The 20,703-nt window shown below is 46.7% G+C and overlaps 2 protein-coding genes across 5 annotated transcripts in view; both read left to right on the top strand.

The window, feature by feature from the left end:
- Nucleotides 1-20,703, top strand: part of MRPL42 (mitochondrial ribosomal protein L42) — a 162,244-nt gene that overhangs the window by 75,874 nt on the left and 65,667 nt on the right.
- Nucleotides 5,994-18,823, top strand: SOCS2 (suppressor of cytokine signaling 2). 4 transcript variants are annotated; one of them, XM_079937575.1, is made up of 5 exons: nt 5,994-6,196; nt 7,628-7,988; nt 9,627-10,078; nt 18,265-18,352; nt 18,724-18,823. In XM_079937575.1, exons 2-4 carry the CDS (start codon nt 7,850-7,852, stop codon nt 18,349-18,351), a joined length of 678 nt encoding a protein of 225 aa, XP_079793701.1. In that variant the 5' UTR covers nt 5,994-6,196; nt 7,628-7,849; the 3' UTR covers nt 18,352; nt 18,724-18,823. The 4 variants fall into 4 exon arrangements, with proteins under 4 accessions (XP_079793701.1, XP_079793704.1, XP_079793703.1 ...); XM_079937577.1 differs by lacking the exon at nt 5,994-6,196 and adding an exon at nt 6,692-6,842; XM_079937576.1 differs by lacking the exon at nt 5,994-6,196 and having other exon boundaries at nt 7,044-7,988.

Here is a 20,703-nt window from a genome sequence, read left to right as displayed (position 1 = left end):
ACGCCCCATACAGTGCTGAAACCAGACCTTTATCTCTCAGGAGTGCTCTATTGAAGACTATCCACCCTCTAGGACAAGGGTTCTCACCTGAGGTCAACAGGCCCCTGGGGGCTCACAGTCAGGCTTCATATGGTCAGTTAACCTCCTCCCCAATCTGTGCCTGCCTCCTGAACATTTTTCTGCAGATAAAGTCTTAGATGGAAACTGTCTGCAAATGCCTGCAGGACCAGGTAGGAATATAGAAGAATGAAATAGGCCAATGTGAGAACCCAGCCACACTTTGTTTGCCTATTAAACAGAGGAATATTCTTCACTTCCACAGAGAAATAAGCTCTCTCCCATTTGTCTTGAAATATTCAATCTTTTGGTTCTATTTTTAATTTCCTCACTCTGGTAGAGACTTAGGGCCAGAGAAATACTTCTTCACCATAAGAAAACCAGCAATGTAAGGGTGATGACAGATGGCAAGTAATGTTCAGTGCTGGGGATCCATAGAGGATGCTGAGGACTGTGGAGAATGGGAGGGGATGTACCTTCCAAAGGCGGCAGCCGCCACTATGCTTCTGCTGCTCACTGCCTTGAGGGAATGGGACCCAGTGTGGACAGATCTTAGGACTGGTTAAGAGAAAGCAAAAATCTGGATCTCTTTGGGGGTGAAATCTCCAGAGATTTTATTTGGTTCACATTTTTTTTTTTTAGAACCCTGGTAGACCACCCATAACTCTCAGGGTCAAATATGGCCCATATGCAGGTGGTTTGTTGAACTCTGATCTATAGATTTTACCAGAATTTCTGAGAGATCTGTGACTTAACATTGACAACTACTGTCCTAGAACATGATTCCCTTCCACTTCTGTGGGTAGAAAGACCAAGGACACAGCCATCAACCATGTCCCAGGGTCCCAGAAGTCTAGGGGACAGCCATCTGCCTGGCTTCTCCCTCCCCCCATCCCTGACCCAGAGCACAGAAGCCAGCAGGATCTGCTCGTCTTCCTCTGTCCCCCAGTGAGTGTCCTCCACTATAGGGGTGGAGCAAGCAGGACATTGTAAAGGGAATTGGTACTGAGAAGCACCAGATGAAGTTTAAGAGATGCTCATTACTGTGAAAGGCAGCTCTCTTCTTTGTCTTCTCAATTCTCCACTCCACTCCCTCCCATACATCCCTCCACACCCAAACCACTACATCCCATGAGAGTATCTTTGATTACAAGTTACGGAAACCCAAATCAAACCCTGTGGGGAAAAAATAAACTCTTTTATTCCTGTATCTGAGAAGCCGAAGGGCAGTGCAGCTTCGGGCATGTTGGATTCAAGTGCTCAGGAATCTCTCCCTGTCACTCAAACCTGAGCTCTGCTTTCTTCTCTGTTGCCTTTGTTCTTTGACAGACTCTCTCGAAGTGGTGGAAAAGTTGGCTTGCATGGTCATTACTGCTCATCATCTCAGAAGGGGAGGCACTTACATCAAGTCCTAAAAAAAATAATCTGCTTGGGCTGTGATACTGGACAAACCCCTGTGTCCAGTGGCATGGGGTACTCCTATTGGCTAGCCTGGGTCATATGCTCTCCAGAAGAGTGGGTTCCAGAATCACAAGGAGCTTTGAAGGTGCTGAGTGTGAGTGTGTGTGTGTGTGTGTGTGTGTGTGTGTGTGTGCGTGTGTGTGGTGGTGGTGGTGAAATGGCAAACTCTAAAAGGAAGGGATGGTGGCCACTTAAAAGGGTACCTTCTACCCACAGGCACTTTAGATACAACAGTCAACGGTCATTCCCTCGGCCCCCAAACAAAACCCAAAAGTCTCTCTCTGCAACTCAGCAGAAGCTCAGTGCAGATTGCTCGTCAATTCCAGTATCAGAACATCTGCACTGCAAAACCAAGAAGGTGCAGTTCGGGTTTGGTACACAGAGATTTTCAAGCCTTGGCAATTCCTCCATGCGGGCAACAGAAGACACTCTCCAGCTTTGTGAAAATCACTCTCCCTTCCCTCCCCAATTAGAATGAAAGTTCACTACTGCAGCCATGCACCTGCCCTGCTGAACAGAACAGATGTACTCCTGAAAATCTAGGAACAAACAGAATCACTATTTTACCCTATATATTTAAAGCTGAAGGTGAACTCCAGGGAATCAACTAACGGGAAGTTCTTGGGCAGTGACCAGAGAGTGACTGTTGGGTTTCATATAGGCAAAAATAAGATAATCTTACCCCTAGGGAGAAAAATCCAAACTCACTGAGAGTAAAAGAATGAGAGTTGAAATAATAGCTAATCTTTATTATTTGCTAAGTGCCAAAGCACTTTTTATAGATTATCTCATGTAATTCTCACAATACCTCTATATGTTTAATTATTATCTCCATAAGAGGCTAAATCATTTGCCAAAGATTACATATGCAGCCAGCAGTGGCAGAGTGAGGATTCATGCCTGGGCAGTTTAACTTTAAAGCCATTCTGATGGAGCATCAATTCATTCATTCTACAGTCATGTGGAGTGCCTACTACATGTTGGGAACTCTTCAAGGTGCTGAGATATATAGCTGTACACAATGTAGATACAAATACAGATATATGTCCTCGTGAAACTTACATTCTTGTGGGGGAGAAAGATAGGAAACTGGACCAATGGATAAAACATAAACTAGGTTAGATAGTGATCAGTGTAAGGGAAACAACTATGGCATGGAGGCAAGAGAAGTGGGGGGGAGGGGTGGATTCTGAACAGTCAAGTCTCACTAAGAAGGTGACACTGAATAAAGATCTGAGGAAGTGAGGGAGTGAACCATGCAGATTATCTGGAGGAAGAGCATAATAGGTAGAGGAAACAGCAAAGACAAAGGCCCTGAGGAAAGAGCAAGGGCAGCATGCGCTACCAATAGCAAGAAGTCCAGTGTGACTTGAGCATTGTGATCAAGGAACAGAACAGGAGGGGATGAGATCAGAGGTACCAGATCTTCTAGGGTCTTGCAAGTGGCTGTTAGTGTTTTGTCTTTTACTCTGGTGCAATGCAGCCACTTGGGTTAGAGCAGAGGAGGGACGTGAAATGACTTAGTTTAAACAGGATCTCTCTCACTGCTCTGTCAGAAATAGCCTATTGGGGAGCAAGGAGGCCAAGAGGGAGGCTGCAGCAGTAAGCTGGGTAGACATGGAGGTGGCCTGGACTAGTGTGCAGTGGAGATGCGGCAAGTGCTTCCATTCTGGGTTTATTGTGAAATCAGAGTCAGAGGATTAGCTGACAGGTGAGATGTGGTTGTGTGTGAGAAAGGGCAGTCAAAGATGGCTCTAAGGCTGTTGGCTGGCCTGAGCAACTGAAGAATGGAATTGACATTTTCAGAGATGGGGAAGGGTGCAGGAGGGATGGCTTTGTTTTTATTTTCTTTTTAAGGGTGGGGGGGGAAGGGTTATCTAGGCCCCATTTTGGGACCTATTAAATGGGAGATACCGATTAGACATCTAAAGGGTAATGCCGGGTGGCAGGTCTGGGGTTCAGCAGGGCAGTCCATCAGCTCTACAAACTATACTCTACCCCCTGAGAGTAAGTGAAGACACCTGCATGCAATTTTGGGAAACTGATGGCTGTATCAGAAATACTAGAACAGTATGAAGGACAGTCAAATTTAAAAATTCACCCACATCCTGCCACCCTAAAAACAGCTGCTTTTATTTCTTCTCATTCTGTTTTTGCCCACATGCATACATACTTCTATAATGTCAAAATCATAGCATGGATACAATTTCATATTGTACTTTTTTTCACTTAACATGATCTCATAAATATTTTCCTAAGTGGCTCCCATATGTGCTTCCTGGGGCCAATAAAATGCAGGGCATTGCTGAGACCTTTCAGAAACAAAAGTTAAAAATCCTACTTTGGTACAAAGCTTGGTGCCCCTACAGCTGGCATTGTGTTTATTGCAATCTTTGTGGACAGTGACTCTCTGTGGATGTGACTTTGAGCTGGGCCCTGAATGACGAGAGTCTGCCATGCACCCAGTCTGGGGAGGGGCATTCCAGGAAGTGAGGAGGGTGTGTGCAAAGGTCCTTAGGAAGCCACAGGAAAGCACGTTAAGAAGTGCTGCTGGCAGATCCATTTCAATTGACAATTAAATAGAAATTATTTTATCTTTGTAAAATTTTAAAAATATCTTTAAACTACAGAAAAGTGGGTGCACCCTTCCTCTGGGATGCTCTACCAAGGAAGGAGAGGTCAAATGGAATAATTTAGAGCATAATGAACCCTAGTAGATGTAGTGGCTCCTAAAGGTTCTGGGCCTCAGACTGGACACAAACTCCACATGGAATCTTATTTTTTCATTCATACCAGTCCGTCACCCAGAACCAGAGTCCAGTCCCTTAATTTTATAGAAAAGGTCTAGGGTCCAAGGACGATAAGCGACTTGTGCAAAATTATTCATCTCCATTATAGAGGGTTTTAACTAGGATTCAATTAGCTCTGCCCTCCAGATCAGACTCTAAGAAACAAAACATGATTCAGTGCACGCGACTCCATCGTTGACAAAACCCTTTGTTAGCTGGGAAATGCAACCCCCTCTTCCTCTCCAGCTAATCTGCCTATCATTTGCATAATTATTTACTCAAAAGCAGGAAAATTATTGAGAAAAACCGTTTGTCCAGGACTCCCGGCCTGAAGGCAGGAGCTGGTTTATGCTTCCTCGCAGAGCCAGCAGGGGGGTGCACCAGGCAAGGTTTGTGAGCCGCGCCTTCCCCTACGCCCCCTCCCCTTTCCTCGCCCAACTTCCCTATGGCCAACGCTTCAACTAAAAGTGGCCATTGACCTTTCAAGCTTTTGAATAGTGATGCAATAGAATAGTATTTCAAAGAAAAATGGTTATCGAAATTTTGGATCCGGTTTTCCCATGAGTGTTAATGGTTTTTAAAAAGTAGGTCACATTTAAAGTAGGTCACATTTCGGAGGCGGACGTGCAGGGAAGGAGATGAGTTTCAACTGAGGCCAGGTGGCCTTCAACTAGGTGGGAGGAGGTGAGGGTCCCTGGGCAGGGAAGAAGAGCTGGGATCTTTCCGCATTTCCGGGCCCCGGGTGCAAGCTCTGCGGGAAATCGCAGAGTCGAGCGCTCTCGGCCTGCGGACACCGAGACGGGCCGGCCAGGACCACCAGGGCGCGCAGGTCTGGGCGCCCCCTCCGCGATCGGCGCAGGTGAGCCGGAGGGCCGCCGGGTGGCCGGAAGGAGACTACGGAGCGGCGAGGAGGAGGAAGGGACGGAGGAGCCGGGCTGGGCCGGTGCGGGAGACAGCGAGCAAGACCGCCACGGGGAGGAGACAGAGCGGCCGGCGCCGTTTAACAAGGCGCCGCGCTACGCCCGCTGGCAGCCTTCTAGGACCGGACCCGAGAGGACCGCCATCAGCCCGCTCCCTCCGAGTCCCGGGCGTGGGCGCGGGGGTGCTGAAGAGGGAGCTCTCCCACTCCATTAATGTGTCTTAGAGCGGGAGGGGCCCTTTCCGAGGATCTCTAGTCTCTCCAGCCACCACCACCCCGAAAATGTGCGGCCTGGAAAGTCGCCTAGAGAAGGCGCGGAGGGGATGGAAAAGACAACCAGCCGCGGCGGGCCGAGGGGCGAGAACGTCTGCTAACCGCTCGACTCCGGCGCACAGCTTGCATGGGTTGGGCGCAAGCTCCAGCCGCCGAAACCGGGACGGTGATGGCCTGGTTCTTCTCCTGCGCGTCTCCGAGAACTCCGGGGCGTGGGGTCAGAGGAGGGCGGATTCCCAGGCATCCACCCCGCCCTGGCCGGCACCCGAACGCTCTGAGCCCGTCTCTCCTGAAGCCTGCGCATTAGCACCGGAGTCTCTTTAAAGCAGTAGCGGGGGCCGCGGTCACGTGAGGTGGATTCCTGGAAAGTTCCTGGAAAGCGGCCTCCGCAGCCGCGGGGCGGGGCGCGCGGGGAGCGCGGACTAGGGAGAGAGGCGGGGAGCGAGGGAGGCGCGTAGGTCTGGGAAGTCGCGCGCACACAGCGCTCCGGGGACAGACATTTAACTCTTGTCTAGTCTCGCCGCCGCCGCGGCTCGCGGGCCTTGGGCTTCCCTTGAAGCATGAGCCTTCTCGCCCGCCGCCACTGGCACTGCGCGGGCCGCGGACAGTGCGCGCCGGGGCCCCGGGCGCACAGCCTCAGGATCCCCGTCGCCTACAGCTGGGGCGCCGGAGGAGCTCGGGCAGGGGCCCGCGGCAGGTATCGGGCCGGGGAGCTCAAGGGCTCCGCCCCTAGGAGGGCTGGGGAGGGCACTGGGGCGCGGCCGAGAGAGCGGGGCAGCCTTGGCTTCCGCAGTTTCGAGCCTCTGGGCTAGAGAGCCCGAGCTGCAGCTCTGCCCCGAGGCTGGGAGCTACTGCCTGCTTTCTCCAGTTCTTTCCCGGCGTCTGGAAGTCTCCAGAGTTTTTGTTTTTGTTTTTCCTCCCCTAAACTGCCATCCAGATTAATAATCCTCCTAATAAGCTGATCTCCCGCTCCTCCCCACCCGCCTACCTCCCGCCCTCTTTCCTCCCTCCCTCTCTCCTTCTCATCTCCTTGGTTGCAGCCGGAGGGAACCCAGCAGCTGCCCCGGGTCGGGGGTGTCCGAGCCCAGAGGGGGTGTTAGAGCCCGGCGAATCGAGGCGATGGTCCCCGGGGCTCACGTTTGCCCTCTGTGCAGAGAACTCCGGCCGCCCCCGCCGCTGAGCACAGGGCTCGTCACATCCCCAGGCATCTCATTCCCAAATTAAAAGTCAACAGGGGAAACTCGGGCAGACACCCCTCCTCCCGGGCCCCTCCCGGCTCCCCCGCCCCATGCCTGCTGGGGAGGCTGCCTGGTGCGGAGGCGGCAGCGGCGGCCGAGGCCGAGGTAAGGGCTCAGCGTGGGTTGTCTAGCACGTCCCGCAGCTCTCTCTGCCGCCTGCTCGGCCCCCGGCTCGGGTCAGGGCTCGGAGCCCCCGCGCGGGCTGTGCGCTCGGGCAGATTCCTCGACAGCGCTCGCGGCGGCAACAGCAGCCTCAGCCGCCCGGCCTCGGGAGCGGCAGCCACGGCGCCCCCAACCCCTGCCCCAAGCGAGCTCCGGGAAGCGGGGGGAGGGGAGGGAGGCAGCCTCTCCTGCTGTGTTGCGGCAGCTCCCGCACCTCCGCGTCCCGGGCTGCAGGCTCTGCCCGGGAAGCCCCGCGGCGCTGTAGGGCCGGGAACTAGGTTTGTGCGGGGTGCTTCCTCCTGGGGCTCCCCGGGCTGTGCGGAGTGTGAGATAGGAATGCCAAGTGGGGACCTCTCCTGTTCTTTCCGTTTTACATTTTTCTACTTGTCCTTGACTGAGGCCTGTTTACCACCGTACCCGCAGGTGACTCTTTGCTCTTCTCATCTCCTTGTCTGCGATTTCAGCAAGCAGCCCTGGGCGGGAAATAAGCCGGTTCGCCACCCTCATCCTGTCCCCCGCCCCAACTCTTGCGTCTTGGATCCCTGCTCTCTCTTTATCCTTCTTTCTCTAGAACGGGCCAGGGCAGTAACTGGATGCTCGGGGTTAAATGGTTCAGGAGCGCAGACGCGGAGGATTCCCGGGATTTTCCACGTCTCTGTCCCTCCACCCACGCCCTGGCCGCAGGGGTCCAGTTCCGACTGACCCAACCCTCCACTTTCTCTTTGCAGGCAAACTGTGCGTGACCGCGCCTGCGGGGGATTTTGCTATCCGTGCACCGGGACCCGGGGAGGAAGAACCAGCGGCTCCCCATTACCTCCCCCTCCATTTCCATTTCGCGGACCCCTCAGGGACTCGTTTTGGGGTTTCCACTGACTTCTAAGAAGGACGCGTGCCCCTCTCTGACCCCAGCTCGGGCGGCCACCTGTCTTTGCCGCGGTGACCCTTCTCCCATGACCCTGCGGTGCCTCGAGCCCTCCGGGAATGGCGCGGAAGGGACGCAGAGCCATTGGGGGACCTCGGGGTCGGCGGAGGAGCCGTCCCCGGAGGCGGCGCGTCTGGCGAAGGCCCTGCGGGAACTTAGTCACACAGGTAGGGAGCGGACCGGCCGCAATGCGTGCGAGAAGGGGGCGCCTCCCCAAAGACAAGGATGCGGTTGTGCTAGCGAGGCTGGGAAGCAATCGCTACCCTCCCCGCCCCAGATCAGGGAACCGCGGGGAGAATGCCCCTACGGACCTGGATCCTTGGAATGCGAAAGAAAAGTGGTTCTCGGGGGACTCAGAGGCCTAGGGGAGGTTAGAGCGCTAGAAGGGCTCTTTGGAAATAGACTCTTAGGGCGCTGGAATTTTTGCTATTTTCCGCGGCCGTTTGGGGGTCGGCACTCGGGCTCGGACCTTAGCCGGAGAAAGTGCCCGGCTCCTTTCCTGTCCGCGGGGTGAGAGGGCGGCGAGTGGGCGCTGCGCTGCCCGCAGCTTCAGCTGCATCTGGCTCCCGGGCCGGGCAGCCGCTGCAGCCTGGAATCTTGGCGGCCAAGTTCGGGGACCGACTGATTGCCGCTCAGGACTGCCGCAAAGCCGGGAGGAGGGCGGGCTGCGAAGCCCCAGCCGAGCTTGGCCTCGCTTGTTTCAAGTGCAGTCTTGCGCTTTGCGCGGCTCGCTGTCGTCTCTCGGCATCTGAAAGAAGAAAAGATGGAAAAAAAGATTCTGGCAAACCTGCAGCCTTTCAAAATCAGGATCCTCAAAGCTTACGTTTGGGGCAAAGTTGAAGTTTTGGTAGCAGTAGGGAGAAGGAAAAGTTCCTTCACTTGCGGTTCCGGTCTTTCCGTGCAGGCCACGGGCTTTCCCTCAGCGGGAGGAACCGGCAGATTGCAGGTACCCGAGCAAGTTTTTTTTTGGAGGCGGGGGAGTATTGTTCAAACTTTTAAACTGTAAGATGTTGCTAAGTCACTTTTGAAAACGGGATGGGAGATGGAACTGGCAGGTAGACTCGAGAATGCTGGGGAGACCGACGGTTGTGATTGGATTTGAATTAGGGCAAAGTCCAAAAGAGTTTATGGAAGACTGTAAACTGGAAGTACTAACTATCAATTGGGCTTTCTCTCATTTCTCAATGGCTGATAAGGTAGTTGTAATCAAAGCAGCGAACAGAAGCTATTGTATCATACTAGAACTGCCCTCTTAAAACAAGTAAATAGCGGTGCTTTACGGGACTTCGAAAAGAGATATGGACGCAGCCGCTAACAGATTTGGGGAGGGTGGGAGTGGACACCAACCATTCAGAAAGTTGCTTCTTTTTATCTTGTTGGTATTAACTGGAGTTGGGTTTTCCACTTTTTTAAGGGCATGGCTTTTATTTCTAACTTCTGACTTAATTTACATTAAATCTTTGATTTCACTTGACTAGTGGAGAAGCATCATGCCCGGTCAGCCAATGTGTCATACTGCAAACATTCTTTTGTTTCGTTAGGAGAAAGTCTTAAGAGAGTTTAAAGAACAGCTACAGAAAGTTACTTTTAAAAAAGAAAACTGGCTTGCAGTTTGTTCAGAAAATAAAATGGACCTATGTTTTCATCAGATTTCTATAGAAAGTATTTACGGTAGCCTCTGGTAAACTTTCACACACTTCTTTTTAGAGCTAGAAAAATTGTTGCCAAGTATTTACCCTATTTTAAAAATTCTCTATAATAACTATTTTACTCTCTTTTCTTTTTCTTTTGAACAAAAACCCCAGGTTGGTACTGGGGAAGTATGACTGTTAATGAAGCCAAAGAGAAATTAAAAGAGGCACCAGAAGGAACTTTCTTGATTAGAGATAGTTCGCATTCAGACTACCTACTAACAATATCTGTTAAAACATCAGCTGGACCAACTAATCTTCGCATCGAATACCAAGATGGGAAATTTAGATTGGACTCTATCATATGTGTCAAGTCCAAGCTTAAACAATTTGACAGTGTGGTTCATCTGATCGACTACTATGTTCAGATGTGCAAGGATAAGCGGACGGGCCCAGAAGCCCCCCGGAACGGCACTGTTCACCTTTATCTGACCAAACCGCTCTACACATCAGCACCACCTCTGCAGCATCTCTGTAGACTCACCATTAACAAATGTACCGGTACCATCTGGGGACTGCCTTTACCAACAAGACTAAAAGATTACTTGGAAGAATATAAATTCCAGGTATAAGTGTTTCTCTTTTTCTAAACATGCCTCCTATAGAGTATCTCCGAAAGCAGCTATGTAAAAAGAGAACCAAAACTTGAGTGACGGCTCTGGATAACTACGCAGAATTCTAAGAACAGCTGAAGTCAATCTAATTTAAATGTGTGGAGGGGTAGCTAGGTATTTAAAGTTCCCCCAGATATTTTCACCTGAGTGATGCTTCCCTTCCTAAGGCTGACCAAGACCAGTTTATCCTTTTAAGTTAAAAATAAAACGTCCCAAGTAAAGGCTGAAGGAACACTTTATCAGAACTCTGCCTTTCTGAGGTTCCTGTTAGGTGGAAGGTGCCAGCACCGGCAGTAGAGAAGGAGCTCCACTTAGGAGTGCTGAAGAAGTGGAAGGAACCAAACTGACACAGGCTTAACTTCAATTTTGTATGCCTGGTGATCAGAGCCTATTTTAGGACATTTGATACTTTGCATTCTGATGTACTTAGGAGATTTGTTAAACAGATATGCTTGTGAGTATTTATCCTTCATTTTATGCAATTAACCAAATCAACCAAAAAAAGTGACCATGAAATCCTGTATTTGTCTTTTTACTACATGTATGAACTCTCTCATGTGAATGAGTACTGTAGTAATCCATTTCAAGGGAGCCTTATTTCAGAAATATTTCAAACTGGTGCAAATGGAAAAGACTTCTTTTCCTTTAAGGCTAAAGACAAGAATGTCATGCTATACAGGTGCAACTCAATCCCTGTTAATAAAACCATGTAGATAGAGACATTTTACCCTTTGAAGTAGCTGTGTCCCACAACCTGTTGCCATTGATTTTTCAGAAATGGCTTTAGAAATTTCCAAGTGGTCTAACCATGGACATTAGCAATTGTCTCCCTTCTACCATGTAGAATACTCTGACTTAATTTTCTTCCAGATATAGGGGGATACCTGCCTGTTTTTCAAAGTGTTTATTTACTGCTGTTACTATTTGATTAGAATGTATTAAATAAAAAAACCTGACTTTCACAAGTTGCACTTAATTACTTTGAATCGGAGAGGACATACACTTTCATGGTAATAGAAGGTTGCCATAAAAACTTACGTCAAGTGAAATAACTAAGTATTCAGCCAGAGGTAGAACGTTACTTGCCCTTCTCTAAAGTTACAGGTCACACTTGCCCTTTGCATTTTGGAAAGCATGGTTTAGAAACTACAAGAATTGCCAAGTGGCCTGGTCTTTTACAACTTGAAAAGGCATAATACTAACGCCGGTTGTGTTTCCGAAAAACCTGGTTTAGAAATTACAAAAATTTTTACAGGTTGAATAGGCACAATACAAAAGACAAAGTAAGAGTTTTATGGCCTTTTTTTTTTTTTTTTTGCCACACGGTCTCACGACTGTTGCAAATGCACCATCTTTTCTGGAGTTCAGACATTATTCATTTTGCTGCCTTTAAAACAAAATGTGCTGCGTAGCTGCATACTATGGTGTGTCACTGGGAAGGTGAGCCTAGTATATGATGTGTGTGCCCCAAGTGAACAAGAAAATTCAGTTATAAATTATAGTAAAACCTGCTAATCGCATATCGTGAAAATATGAATATTTTCATGAAGCTCTTAAAAACCGGTTTTGTGCCTGGAAGGAAAACATAACTGTGCGTGTCCAAACAGCAGAGCCAAACACAAAAGATTGCTAGGTGTGCCTTAGGAAGAATTTATTTGTAACCTAAAATTTACAGAAGAGCTAGACTTTTAAGGTCTGGTCTCTGATGGGGAGGTAACCTTCTCATTAGGATTCTCAGAGTCTGTGCTTTATTTACCCTCTTTTTCCACCAAGAACCATTGTGTGGTGTGGGATGTTTGGCTTTTCTGGCAAAACTTGCACGTGATCGGTGCCAAGGGGCTTTGTGGAATTTCTTTAAGGTCTTTTGCATTTCTGTCCTCGTTGTTTCAAACACTCTGCTACCTCTCAGTTATTGAGAGTTGGATGTATAGTGGGGTGTGAGTACCCGTGGCATTGTGGAAAGTTCTTCTTAATGGCTATCAAGTGACTGATTACAAGAAAACCAGAGGACAGCAAAAACGTCTCTGGATTGTGCTGTGGAACTATTGTTGCCTTATGTTTCGATCTTCCCTATTCCAAGTAAGTCGATAAGCATCAGGAAACAGTTCCCCCCCCCCCCGTTTTTTTGATTTTGTTTTGTTGTTTGTGTGTTGTCGTTTTTACAGTTAGTAACATCATTGATTTATTGAGTTTATTGTGTCCCAGATGCTCGCTCAGCACGTTCCATGCATTATCTCATTTAATCGTCACACTGAGCACAGTACAGTGATTACGGGAGGTATACCTTCTAATTTGTGAGTGAGGAGGCATTCCAGGAATATCCTAGTCCTTTTTATTCCTGGAGAGGAATTAAGAAGAGCAATTTACTGCTATTTCTACATTGATCCAGATGAACAAGTTAGAGCAGGCTGTAAGAGGAACCCTCAGCCTTTTTACTGGTGCCTCAACGGGAAAAGTATAGGTATCTTAATTAGCGTTGTGCCCTGTGGGATTGGAGCTAGCTTGGCCTAGTGGTTTTTTCCTAGTGTCAGGGTGGGTCAGGAGGGGGTTAACTGTTTTACCTGCTGTCTGGTAAGTGATGCCAGTTACCAATTATCGGTCACCCCATTTTACAGACTGGACAACAAAAGAGTTAAGATTGTGCACTTGTCTAAATTATTCTCAACAGAATCAGAAAAAATATCAGTGTTCTCCTTTTATGAAGGGCAGTTTGGGGCATCAGTAAGGGTTTGTTACTGTCGTTATTGTTGAGGAATATAGTATACAGGGCTTACATCTCCACAGATTTAAAATATATTTTTTTTTTTTTTTTTTTTTGCGGTACGCGGGCCTCTCACTGTTGTGGCCTCTCCCGTTGCGGAGCACAGGCTCCGGACGCGCAGGTTCAGCGGCCATGGCTCACGGGCCCAGCCGCTCCGCGGCATGTGGGATCTTCCCGGACCGGGGCACGAACCCGTATCCCCTGCATCGGCAGGCAGACTCTCAACCACTGCGCCACCAGGGAAGCCCAGATTTAAAATATTTTGATCTGAGTTCCCATTCTGAGCAGAGTTGAGGCGGTGGAGTTTTTCATTCCATCTCAGTGGGCACTGGGGACTGCTTTTTAGGGACTTGGAGGTTTTTTAGGGCTTTGGACAGTGGAGAAAAGGCGGTTCAGCTTATGAGCTGAGAGGTCTTTTCTGGCGTGTCAATAAGAAAGTCTTGACTTCATAGCAATTATGTAATCCAAATAGGTAACAGAATGGGACAGTTGTTTGGGAGTGTTTATTTTCTTGGGAAGGATTTTTCTCTGCTTTTAGAAAATTGTACTCTGGGAGGAGGGTAGGAGAGAGACACGTCATCAAATAATCCATGGGATGGAATGTCCCAGGACCAGGCCATGCCCTTCTCAGCTGAGGGTTTAGGCACAAGGAATGGGGGTGGAGTGGCAGTGGTGACATCTAACAGCTAGGCAGTGGCCCTCCTGTGTCCGAGGTTTCTAGCCTTTGGAGCAAGAAAGTGTTGTCATTCATTCTAGGCCTTTTGTTTACTAAGTGGCCTGCATTCTCCTCTCCCAATTTTTTCACTTCCTAGAATAAAGCTTGAAACCACTTTTCAGATGACATAATTTAGTTCCATCATTTTACTGAGGAAGACACCCAGCCCCGGGGAGATCAGGAGAATCGCGTGCACATGTACACAGAGACACACACACCATCAACCCAGCAAGTCAAGGGCGGAGTCCATATTGGAACACAGATATTTTAAACTCAGGTTTAGTATTTGTAAAAGCTGCACCCTCCTACCCTTTGTTTCAATCATCAGTACTTTTCCTTGGCGACCCTGTACGCCCTACAGTTCTTTGAACATTGGGTTTTCCTTCCTTTGGAATTTAGACAGCGGGCCTTGGGAATACTCTGCGGGCTAATTCCCGGTTCTTGGCTCCTTCCACCGAACTCTGGAAGAATCAGCTTCTGCTGGTTTCCATATTTTGGTTCACATCAGAGTTTTGCATTAATTTTTAACTCCTCAACGTTTCTCATCTACTTGCTGTTTTAAAATCGAAACCCTGCCATCCATGCTGTTTTGTGATCTCATTTTTGCCTCTGCCAGATGTGACTCACGCCCAGCTGGTGACGCCTGTTGGCCCAGTCAATGCCTACCCTCCTGTCCTCACCAGGGGAGCCATTCTTTCTTTCGCCCACTCTTGGTCCTGATGGCTCAGTTCATTCCTGCCTTACTTTCCCCCTTTGGTAGCATGAGGTTGCTCTGTTTGCTTGTCTGACCCAGCCCTGCTGGCCAGATCATACTCCAGTGAAAGGGGGTAGTTAATTACCTTCTCCCAGAGTTGGGTAACTGAGTGATTTAGGATCGGTAAGATTAAATCTGACTCTTTGTCTCATTCTTTGATTCCTTTCAGGTTTTGAAACAAGTAGCCAGCCCCAAATGCCACGCTTTTGTCATGTGCATTTTTTAACTCTTTTTATGTAAAGTATCAGAAGCTGCTTCTTCACTAAGTTGCCCTTCATTTGAATGGAATGGAAATACCCTCTGTTCCTTCCCTTCTGGATATCTATCTGTAAAAATGAATCTGTGATAGTTTCGTTTCACTCTCCTATGTAGGCATGGTTTTCTTGTATTCTCATCTTCACATATTTTTGATGTTTCTAATTTTTTCCTCTATGTGGCTTGAGTTCAGGTTACTTTATTACTAAAGTAAAGTAACAGCTGTTGCCACAGAAGCTTCTTAAAAGCCCCAGAGTACCAAATGCCTAGATAGTAAGTCAGCTGAAATCATGGAGCAAAACCTGGATATTCCTTCGGGAGCTTTGTCAACGAGAGAGGCTGGATCACACGAGTGTTGTCACAGAGAATGGGGTTGCATCAATAAACATCTACTGAGCCATAAAACTGCTTTCATAGACAATTCTCACTCTGAACTGCATCCTTAACTTATAGGAACTCTGACTTGCCCTAGAGATCAGGAGCATATTTCGTGAAGTATTATTACTCATGTAGTGCTGCCTCTGTTAAAAACAGAGGGAAGGGGAAGGCAAGCCAGAGTCCTAGTGAGAGGGAAGGAAATATTGCCAGCTGCCTTCCTCTTCTGTCTAAGCATAGATACCACCCAAGGAGCCCCTTTCCTATGGCAGAGAGAGTGAGGCTTCATCACAGAACTTCATAAAATTTATATCTCTCCAGTTTCCAACCACGTTAAGATAAAAACTTACATTTTGCTAAACGGTTTTCCCTTCGGTTAGTTTGGTGTGCTTTTTCCTGTTTAGATTTTGGTCCAGAGAGCTGCTGTGATCTTTAACATTCAGAAAAATATTTTCCCTGTTTATTTCTATCCAGGGGAGTTGTCTGATTTCCCACTTTAACATGCCCTCTGCCATCTTTTTAAAAGTTGAACTATAGTTGATGTACAATATTATGTTAGTTTCAGATGTATGACATAGTGATTTGACATTTAAATACATTTTGAAGTGATCACCACAAGTCTAGTAAACATTTGTCCCCATACGAAATCATTACAGTATTATTGACCATGTTCCTTATGCCGCATTTTACATCCCCTTGACTTATTTTATAACTTGACGTTTGTACCTCTTAATTCCCTTCACCTGTCCTGCCCATCCCCCTCCACCCGTTCTATCTATGGGTCTGTTTTGATTTTGTTTTGTTTGTTTTGTTTTTAGATTCCACATATAAGTGAGATCATATGGTATTTTTCTCTGACTTATTTCACTCAGCATAATACCCCCAAGGTCCATCCATGTTGTCACAAAAGGCAAGATTTCATTCTTTTTTGTTTTAAAGGCTGAGTAGTATTCCATTGTGTGTGTGTGTATATATATATCTATATATCTATATATCTATATATCTCGCATCTTATTCATCTATGGCTGCACACTTTGGTTCTTTCCATATGTTTGCTATTGTAAGTGTACTGCAATGAACATGGGGATGCACATATCTTTTCAGTTTAGTGTTTTTGTTTTCTTTGGGTAAATACCCAGGAGCGGAATTGCTGAATTGTATGGTAGTTCTAGTTTTAATTTTTTCAGGAATCTCCATACTGTTTTCCAAAGTGGCTGCACCAGTTTATATTCCCACCAGCAATGCATGATGGTTCTTTGCTCCACATCTTCGCTAACATTTGCTATTTGTTGTATTTTTTGATGATGGCCATTCTGACAGGTGTGAGGTGGTGTCTCATTGTGGTTTTGATTTGCATTTCCCTGATGATTAATGACATTGAACATCTTCTCATGTGCCTGTTGGCCATCTGTATGTCTCCTTTGGAAAAATGTCTATTGAGGTCCTCTATCCATTTTCCCTTCTGGCATTTGATGAACTTGACCCTTCTTAGGTTTCTAGCATAGCTTTTTTTGGCCTCATTTTTATTACCAGGTTGTGGCCATTAATTCTATATTTGATCAGAAAGTATGTTTATATTTTGCACATTTGATTAGGGCATCTGCTCAGTTATCTGCCGTAATAAGGGGCAGAGAGCATAGGGATAATTGAAACCCATAGACACATGGCAGTTTCAGCTTCCTCCCTCTTCAATCTCCTTTGCTAGAACCACTGACAGGAAAATCATCTGCTCTCTCTTTTATTTTCCTTGTCCATCAGGCAAAAAGGATGTTAAAAAAACAACAGAGTGATTAAAAAGATGGCAAAAATGAGAAAATTAAGAGGAATGGAGAATCAGTGGTGTGCTGAGGGCTCCTGAGAGCCAGTTGTTAAATGCTTAGGGATTTTGGGAGCTAAATTATTATAAGTGTGTCATTAGTAGATTGAAATCACCCGTGGTGGGAGTATTTACACCACAGAAACTGGCAGGCACTACAAATTAAGTCTTCTTTCCCCCCTCTCTGGTTTAATAACATACCACTGATCTATGTGTGTTCATTGAGACCTCACTAGAGTAAGATCAGTTTATTTGTATTCTCATTTGTATTAAGCCCAGCATTTAGAGTGGAATAGGAATGAACAATTTGGGGAATGAAAGTTTTTTAAAATATATGTGCCAATCCTATAATGGACTACAGTGCCTTCTGCTGGTAGATCTGCCAGTCTCTGGATTCAGGGTCTTTTCTTAGTGACAGTAGTATCTGCAGATATCCTTTCAGAGTTTATTAGTAGAGAAGGCTACGACATTCTCACAGTCATATGACCAGTGTGTATAGTAACTTTGTTAGCTCTAACAGATCAGGGTCTCTTTTTGCTTCTAGCTTCATTCATTCATTCATTCATTCCATTGTTTAATTTCCTTCTTCCTTTCCTCCCTTCCTGCCTCCTCTGCATTCCTCCCTCCCTCTTCTGTTTTTTTCCTGACAACATTTATTAAGTGCCTACTGTATTATTCACCAGGAATACTAAAGAGTAAAAAGAAAGTTCTAGCATTAAGGGAGCTCTTATAGCCAATGGGAAGTGGGAAGGGATGGAGAGGAGAGGAACTAACATTTATTAAACCATCGAATATGTTTTCTACCTCATACTGTCATTCCATTTAACCCTCCCAGCAAACTGTTAAGGTATGAATTTCTTCATTTACTGAAAATGAAACTGAGGTTTGACTTCCCCAGTAAGTGGGGAAGTCATGGTTCAAACCCAGGTTTTTGTTGGGCTCTGAAGCCCGGTTCTGCCTCTCAGGATACCATGTTGTTTAGGCTCTTTAACCACATGAACAATTTATTGTGAAACGCCAATATAAAGGCAGTAATAATTACTTGTGGACAAGGTGCCGTCAACCTGCTTTGAGGGGTTAGGGAAGACCTTGGAGGAAGGTGCCTTTTGTCTGAGTATTAAAGGGCGGAAAGGAGTCATTAGACCCCTCGGTGAGGAAGGTCTTTCTCCCACAAGGCTGAAGAGGAGGCAGAGGTAAGTCGGGGCAGATCTTATAGGCCTTGCTGAAGCGCTTGAATTTTATCTGGAGGGCAGTGGATAAAAGCTTTTTAAATGGGGCAATAACTGAACTCGGTTTGTGTTTTATATGATCCCTCTGGAAGGACCCTTTGGAAAATAGCTTGGAACAAAGCTAGAGTGGAGTTAAGGAGACAAGTTAGGTGTGAGGGGATGGGAAGGAGGGGGTGGCTTGGGAGAAGATCAGTGGGAGGGTGCAGACATCGACTCCTTTTCCTTGTCTGCAGGCTCACATTTGCCCTGGAGTTTGGGGCTTTGGGTCCCCCAGATGCATGCTTCCCTTTGAAGGCTGGCTTCCATGCCAGGCAGGCTGAGGTAAGTGGCAGATTCCATTCTCAGGAAAGGAGGAAGTTGTGTTACAGTGGGCAGAACCTTGAACTAGCACATGGCAAATGTGGAGTCCACTTTTGGTTCTTTGACCTTGGGTCAAACACTGAATCTCTTAGGGCCTCTTGGTGGCTTCATGCTTTTTGTTCCCTTCCAGTGAGGTACCCCAAGTGCCAAGATATAGGAGCAACCTCTCTGCCATTGGGGTGGGAGTGGCCTGAGAAGGGGGAATCTCCATGTTCCTGTGGAGTCTCAGTTTCGACTTAAGTTGTAATGTAGATTTTGCCTCTGTGCCATAATATATTCTCATTTATTTTGAAAAAATAGTAACACCCTCTCAACTCTGTACTTTTCCACAGCTGGAGTCGGTTGACTCCATTTTCATCCTGGTCAGAAGAACTTGTGTTTTCTCCTGGCTGTGGATCTTTGTGCACTACCCTATAATCATAGAGTTTGGACTTGGGTTTTTAGATCTTGGTTGTGATGAAGAAACAGGAATCTGCTGTGTGTCAGCCATGATCACAATAACCCTCTGGATGAATGTTCATTGTTTAGGGACCTGGAGGCCTGTCTGTGCTCTGCTTCCTGGCCAACACAGTAGATGTGCTCCCAGAAAATTGTGGGCAGAGGATATGCTTTTGGAAGTCATTTTTCCCACTTACATAGATTTTTCTCATTTTTGATCAATCATTAATGGATAAAGAAGTCATTGAGTTTTATTTTTCCTTTTCTCTGTCAAACAATTTATTAAAAGGAAAGAAAGAAACCTGCAAAGGACTAAGGAAATTTCTGGACTCTTTGGCATCATGACAAGAATCTTGGAGCATGAATAATCCTGCCCCAATCTATCATCTTGCATATTTGGATTTTCCTGGATATCTTTTAAAGTGGGGCACTGGTCTTGATAGCCTAGGAGGGTGGGAGTGTGCAGAAGTCATAGGCAGAGATACAGCACTGAGCCTGGTAATGGCTGAAAGCTCCCATGGGATCCAGTTTGAAGCTGCATTGGGTAGGCATGGGATTCGCTATGTTCAACACAGGACAGTAAGGCAGTCATTCTATAACCAGCCAACCCTTGGGCTTCCAGGGGACTGGAAAAAGCTAGAACATTTAGTAATACCAGGAAGTGCACTTGACACTTTACAGATATGACCTCAATTAGTGCTCCCATCAAACCTTTGAAGTAGGTTCTGTTTTTATCTCCACTTTAGAGATAAGACTGACACTTAGGCTGATTTAAGAAGTAGAACTGAGATTTGAATTCAGGCCCATCTAATTCCAAAATCCATGCTTTTATTCACTCTTCTATCCTTTTTCTGAGTAAGCTTACAAGTGCTTTTAAGCTCTGAGGCCTGCAGCCAGCATATACCTCAATGGTGTTTGCTAGGCCATGTACCTTTAAGTTGTATGTAGTTAATATCAAGAGTGCTATGACTTTGCCCAATTTGTAATTATAGTATTATTAGGACTTTGATTTCAGAAGTAATACAAGATCTCCCCAAGCCCTGGGCACCCAGCTTGGAAGGATCCTTTACATCTGAATGTACACCTTTCCTCTCTTCCACTAATCTCCTTTAGAGCTCTATCCAGGGCAACCATAACACACCATCTCTTCCCTATCACGCTTTTCCTTTCTCTGGAGGTAAATTATTTGAATAATATGTCAGTCATAATAAGCTAGGTTATGCTGCAAAACAAACAACCCCAAATTCTCAGAGGCTTAAAACAACAAAGGTTTGCTTCTTAAAGTAACACAGATTTCTCTACCCATACATGTGTCACCAGGGAAACTCTTCTCTTAGTCATTCTGGAACCAAGGCTGGCAAAGCAGCTGCCTCCTCAAACGTGATGGGAGCCAGTGGGAAAGGAGAAATCCAAGGATGTCTTGTTGACATTTAAATGCTGTCACTTCTATTCCCAACTCATTGGCCAGAACTCTGCAAAATGGTGCCACCCAACCACCAGGGCCAGGCAGTCCAGTCCTCCATGTGCCCAGGAGGAGGAGAAAAACAGACAAATTAGGTGAGCACCAGTAATAATCACCACATATTTCATGCCATGTATACCTTGCTTCCTTCTTCTTTTTTTTTTTTTTTCCTCCTCAGCTTGACCAATTTGACTTCAGGTAAACTTTACAGAACACACATGGCCGCCCCCCCCCCCACTTTTTTTTTTAACATCTTTATTGGAGTATAATTGCTTTACAATGGTCTGTTAGTTTCTGCTTTATAACAAAGTGAATCAGCTATATGTATACATATATCCCCATATCTCCTCCCTCTTGCGTCTCCCTCCCACCCTCCCTGTCCCACCCCTCTAAGTCTTCACAATGCACCGAG

This window comes from Stenella coeruleoalba (genome assembly GCF_951394435.1).
Source record: "Stenella coeruleoalba genome assembly, chromosome: 11".
NCBI classification, from domain to species: Eukaryota; Metazoa; Chordata; class Mammalia; order Artiodactyla; family Delphinidae; genus Stenella; species Stenella coeruleoalba.
This window is presented reverse-complemented; position numbering and strand designations above follow the sequence as displayed.

Bases quoted from the DNA above. Each gene is read 5' to 3' on its own strand.
- SOCS2 (XM_079937575.1), top strand. From the start codon at position 7,850: ATGACCCTGCGGTGCCTCGAGCCCTCCGGGAATGGCGCGGAAGGGACG. The intron at 7,989-9,626 runs GTAGGGAGCGGA...CAAAAACCCCAG, and splicing joins GCGGGAACTTAGTCACACAG to GTTGGTACTGGGGAAGTATG. The intron at 10,079-18,264 runs GTATAAGTGTTT...CCTTGTCTGCAG, and splicing joins TGGAAGAATATAAATTCCAG to GCTCACATTTGCCCTGGAGT.